Source organism: Engraulis encrasicolus, chromosome 16 (genome assembly GCF_034702125.1).
Source record: "Engraulis encrasicolus isolate BLACKSEA-1 chromosome 16, IST_EnEncr_1.0, whole genome shotgun sequence".
NCBI lineage: Eukaryota > Metazoa > Chordata > Actinopteri > Clupeiformes > Engraulidae > Engraulis > Engraulis encrasicolus.
In genome coordinates, this window is record NC_085872.1 from 12,087,476 (window position 1) to 12,093,593 (window position 6,118).

Genomic DNA, 6,118 nt, shown 5'->3' on the forward strand with positions numbered 1-6,118 from the left:
GACCTCCACTTGTGGTTGTGGCCTCGTACCAGGAAGTAGTATGTCATGATGACATTACTGACAACAGCATTATATTTGAATATCTCGCAAAAGCTCAATTGTTAAGTAATTTTCTCTTTTGAAAACTGGATGATGAATGAAGAATAGTCCCCCAAATATTGTTGTGGCTAGGCTGACAGCGGGAAAACGTTGTTATTTTCTCCATGGAGGTGGGCCACAAGCACAAGTGGAGGACGCAAGGTCGCATATTGGAATGCACCCCTACTTGAGATGTTACCTTTAGAGTCAGTTCCGTCCAAGCATTGTTAATATACTACCCTATTTAACTGGTCACTGTTAATGACATGGAAGTACTGTATGTAAACATGTTAACATTATGTAACAACTCCAGGTACCGTAACATCTGTTGTTTATGCTAATATTTATGTTCATATATGTACTTTCGTGTCATGGATTGTGTGTGTGTGTGTGTGTGTTTATGTGTGTGCGTGTGCACGTGTGTGTGTTATGGGCAACCGTGGCCTAATGGTTAAGGAGATGGGATTTCATTCAAAGGGTTGCAGGTTCAAGTCCCATCATTCCACTACCACATTGCATTGCTGAGGTGCCATGGACCAAGGCACCTAGCCCCATGCTGCTCCACAAACTGTAACCAATACCCTGTAAATAATTGCATGTTACTTTGGATAAAAGAATCAGATAAGTGTAATGTAATGTGTGTGTGTGTGTGTGTGTGTGTGTGTGTGTGTGTTAGATATTTGGACAAGCAAACACCCCTCTGAAGAGATGGCTCCTAGACTTTGCCTCCAGGCGGAAGGAGGCAGAGATGAAGAGTGGAGTGGTGAGGAAAGACAGCATGTGGGATAAGCTCATCTTCAGTAAAGTACAGGTATGGAATTGGTCCTACTTGTTATTTTTCATTTTTATCGTGTAATGACGAAGACAGATGCTAAAAGTTTATTAAACACTCAATTTGCTTGATAATGATTTCTGAACTTAGGCCACACCAATTTAATTTGTTGGTTCTCGGATTTTTTCAGGAAAAAGTTGAAGCGAGAGGGCGAAAAAAAAAAAAAAAAAAAATTAGTCGTGTGGTAATGCCACGGATGTAATAAGGGGACTGTTATGTTATACCACCTGTATATCAGCCTCACATGGACCTCCAAAGGAAGGTGCAAGACAGGCAAACACCTGGACATGGAGAAGGACAGTGTAGAAGGGAATTAAGGCAGCCAAATAGACCAGGCACAAAATTAGCTCATAGGGCAATTATTATATTAATCTGGTTTGAATAAACTGAGATGATTCAACAGTCTGAAACCGCAGTCTTCATTGAACAAGACAGCAAATACAGCATTGTGACCATATCAATGGAATTACAAGCTATAAAAGTACAACTTTAGAATGTTAGACCACTTACAACAGTGACCAACAAGCACAAGTCCCAAAATCAATAAAATAAAAGACCAAAAATAATGTAATCTCACTCTTCTTTGAGTACAGAATGTGCACAAAATACTACTAGTAACAGAAAAAGTTACAGTAATTAAATTTTAACAAAACAAACAGTCCAATCTGATTCAGATTCTTGACTTTTTCTTGGCACTTCAGGACTCCAGACTAACTTTTGCGTTGGTTGCACTGGTGCGCCTAAACATTTTTTTAGGTACACCAGCACAAAATGTATGTGCACCCAAATCTTTTCACCACCCCATACACACACGCACTCAGCTTTAAAAAATAATAATTAAAATAATAACAATAGCAATAATAATAGCAACAACAACAATAAAAATAATAATAATTATTATTATTATTATTATTATTATTATTATTATATTATTGTTGCTATATTTTAAAAGACCTGGAGCATTTCATGTGCTATAGACTAGTCTTCCAAATGTGCTCTTTATAAAAGACATGACAGTAGGCTACCTAACTAACACATCTTGACTACAAGCAGTTTGGCTGGTAGAAAAGACCAAATTAGTAGCCTTTTAGGCAGTATGTGTTTGACTAGTAAGATCAACATACCAGCCTTTTCTGCAATAAGGTTACGCACACGGCATAAGTAGGCTACAGAGTTACAATATGAAGATAGATGGATGGATGGATTTTTTTTTAACAAACCCTGCTAAAAATGTCATAATTTTTAAAATCATTAGGCACAAATAGCCTAGCCTATGTTTACAGTGGAATCTGAGGTGAATTGGGTTTTGTCTATTTCCCCGTTTTTGAGCGCTCTCCCTCTGCATAATGAGTGTGGTATCTTAGCAAGCGCTACGAACAGACACGACAGCACTAGTGCGCTGCGTCTGCGTTTTTGTGTGGCAATGCGTTTTTGTGTGGCCATTTAGTTTTCCCCCGTGATTGTGACTCTCTCGTGTTTAAAATATCCTCAAGTCATTTCGCTGTTTCTACCGTGATAGTAACTCTCTCGTCCGTTGCAAAACTCGCCTGGTTGAGAACACAAAACTCGCTGGCACATATGAACTCGGATAGTTGAGCGAAGTCGAACATTCTATTCTGAAACGTCGGGCTGCCTGTGAACGAGGAAGGGGGAGAAATTAAGCTACCGGTAACCCGGGGGGTTGCTTCCTCCAAGCGGGACCATAGTTGTTGTATTACTTTTTTAAAACTGCTATCCCACTCCACTAATTCCACTAAGAGCCATACTGTGTTTCACCGCTGCTACTGCTAACCCACAGGGGCTTCAACTTGCCATTGCATATTTGTCTGTAAAACCATTTGAATGTAACGCGTTTCCTGATTCGCTAGTCGTAATCGGCATGTTGAAAGGAGTGATTTTATTGGTTCTCTACGTCACATGACCTCCAACTACTAAAGAGACACCTCTCCGTTCATAGTCAAGGAGCCTAAAAAGTCCCGTGGGATTTTTTTGATGAAAGCAAGCCACCCATCCAACTGTCTCAAGGACACCCCAAATAACAATAAAAAACATGTTGGCAGTCTGAAATATTGTGCAGGGAAAAATTGTGAAGCATATAAGAAAATAACAGCATTTTGGTCTCCAAAAATAGGACTTTGCAAAAACGCCTAGGCATACCCACATATAAAATGGTGTAGAAAACACAAATTTTGATATTTTGTTTTCAAATTTGAAATACAAGTTGTTCAGACTTGTGGCCTTTGTTCCATTATGTCTATAACCTGATACATTACAGTAAAAGGACTATTTAATGTCTATGTATATATTTTTTTCTTTGGCGAGGGGAAAAAATGACAAAAACTTCAAAATATAAAGAGTTCCCAGTTTTCAGCAGAACCCTTTACAGTGAAACTGACAATAGATTACGAAACTAGAGGGTGTCTGCTTTCCAAAATGGGTGTTTTCATCTCAATAGCACAAAGGGTTGGGATACAGCAACCATTTCAATTTGGAGAGGCGTTTTCAGGCGTTATTCAGGCAAATCTGTCGGAATGCGAAGGGGTTAATTATGCAAGCTAGTAATAAATGGTGAAAATAATGATTTGTTTATTATGCTATTCGTTGCTGAAAAGTCTGATAACTGAAGTAGTGGTCTGATAACAGTAATCTTTTCTGGAATGAATACGTTTATTGACTCTGCATAGAAATAAAGGCATCATCTTATGTTTGTAGACTAAATCAACTGAAAATCACAATGAACTCCGAATCACAATGTATATTATACAGCTCCAGGCCTTTTTATTAGAATACCATGAAAAAGTTGATTTATTTCCATAATTCCATCAATACTGTTAAACTGTCATGGATTGTAGATTCATGGCCCAGTTTTTTAACTATTCCAATCATTATTTTTTTTCTTTTTATATACGTTGGCCTTCCAGCTCAAAAAAAACATGAATTGGGGAATTCGCATTATTAGAATATTGTTATAAAATCAAATTTTTCTTCATCAAAATTCGGGTCACATTAAATCAGTTGAAATTTGGTACTTTCTACTAGAGATGCACCGGATCCGGTTCCGGTTCTGGATCCGGCAGGATAATAGGGGTTTTTCAGACTATCCGGATCCGGTTCCAGGATCCAGGATCCGGTAGCCGAGGCTTTTCAGTAAAAATAGTTTGAGCCAACGTGATAAAAAGGGTCCACGCGTGCGAGTAGGCTGTGTGTTTCAACCCTTTCTTAGGATCCGGTATCCGGTTCCGGATCCGGCAGGATCTTAAGCAGTGGATCCGGTATCCGGCAGGATCCTAAAAATCAGGATCCGGTGCATCTCTACTTTCTACATAACATGCAATGGTCAATACTTGGTTAGGACATTCTCTGTCTTCATAATGGCCATGATGCGTTTAACATTGAAGTCAATGGCAAAAACAGTGCATGGGAGTTATGGAAGCCCAGATATCCTTGATGCTTTGCTGTCAGCTGTTCTTGTTTGTTGACCTGGTGCCCCACACTTCACTCTTCAATATACCCTGTAGATTTCCATGCCACGTTTTGGTGTTAACTCACCAGTTTAATTCTAACTCAACAGAAATAAAACCCCATTCATTTTCAATGGGGTTTAATTTCTGGTTATTTAGAATTAAACTGGTGAGTTAGCGCCAAAACGTGGCATGGAAATCTACAGGGTATATTGAAGAGTGAAGTGTGGGACACCAGGTCAAAATACATACAAAAACAGCTGACGGCAAAGCATCAAGGATATCTGGCCTTCCATTACTCCCATGCACTGTTTCTGCCATTGACTTTAATGTTAAACGCATCATGGCCGTTATTATTAATAATATTAAGACAGAGAGAGTCCTAACCAAGTATTGAACATTGCATGTTGTGTAGAAAGTACCAAAGTTCAACTGATTTGATGTGCACTGATGTGAAACAAATTTTGATGAAGAAAATTGTGATTTTATTACAATATTCTAATGATGTGAATTCCCCAATTCATGTTTTTTTTGAGCTGGAAGACCAAAATGTGTAAAAATAAACAATTTAATGATTGGAATAGTTAAAAAACTGGGCCATGAATCTACAATCCATGACAGTTTAACATTATTGATGGAATTATGGAAATAAATCAACTTTTTCATGGTATTCTAATAAAAAGGCCTGGAGCTGTAAATGTGATGTTACACATTACGCAATGAGTGTCATGCTTTCAGTTAGCACACAGTTTATATGAAGTTTTCAACATCGTCCTCGTCATCTCCTGAGTCTTCATCCTCTTCATCATAGAGTGATGTGGTGGGCTGCTCAGGATTGTCACATCCCTCACTGGGGTCACAGTCACATAACTCTGTGCAGCCGAGTCCTGCTTTACGACATGAACACCTCGCATTGTCACACTTGGATTTTGAACAGCCGCACTTCACCAGCTGGATGACCGCATTTGGTGCAGGCTGTTGCTCATCACTGGAACCCATCGTCTTCCAAGTTCCAGCCATAGTCCTGTGGCGATGGTACCTCTGGGTTTGGAACAGTGTCATTGTTCCAGATCATTGCTTGGTAGTGTGCCCGCAAGATTGCTCATTGCAGTGCAGCTTGTGTAGGTGGCAACCTCTCTGACTCGGCCTGTTTCTTTGTGAATAGCCACCATCTTTAGCCACCATGTCAATTTTTCCTTTTCCCCCGGGGCGGACGGGGGTCATTCGTGTCGTGGCAACGTGTCATTCCTCTGGGACCCATCTACGAAGCTCTGGGGCCAAACAAGGCAGCTGCTTTGCCAGGATTGCATGCCTTTAGTGGAACTGATAACACGGGGGGCTTTGCTGGCAGAGGCAAACTTGCTTTCTGGAAGATCTTCCGTGACGCAAGGGATGATAGCAATGAGATATCTGCATTGACAAGTCTGGGAACCATGCGCTGGCCAAGTGATGCCATATATGATGGTCTCGAAGAGTTTCTCTGCAAGGTTTACCTGCCAGGGACCAAGACTACCAAGATGGAAAAATTGAGATGGTGGCTATTCACAAAGAAACAGGCCGAGTCAGAGAGGTTGCCACCTACACAAGCTGCACTGCAACGAGCAATCTTGCGGGCACACTACCAAGCAATGATCTGGAACAATGACACTGTTCCAAACCCAGAGGTACCATCGCCACAGGACTATGGCTGGAACTTGGAAGACGATGTATGGGTTCCAGTGATGACCAAGGAACAGCCTGCACCAAA

The 6,118-nt window shown here is 40.4% G+C and overlaps 1 protein-coding gene across 3 annotated transcripts in view; it reads left to right on the forward strand.

Moving 5' to 3' along the window:
• The window catches only part of acsl1a (acyl-CoA synthetase long chain family member 1a), a 44,620-nt gene that overhangs the window by 32,394 nt on the left and 6,108 nt on the right, over positions 1-6,118 (forward strand). For all 3 annotated transcript variants that reach the window (XM_063218607.1, XM_063218606.1, XM_063218605.1), the window contains exon 13: positions 755-889. In XM_063218607.1, the coding sequence (XP_063074677.1) occupies positions 755-889 (135 nt within the window). The remainder of the gene's footprint in view (positions 1-754; positions 890-6,118) is intronic.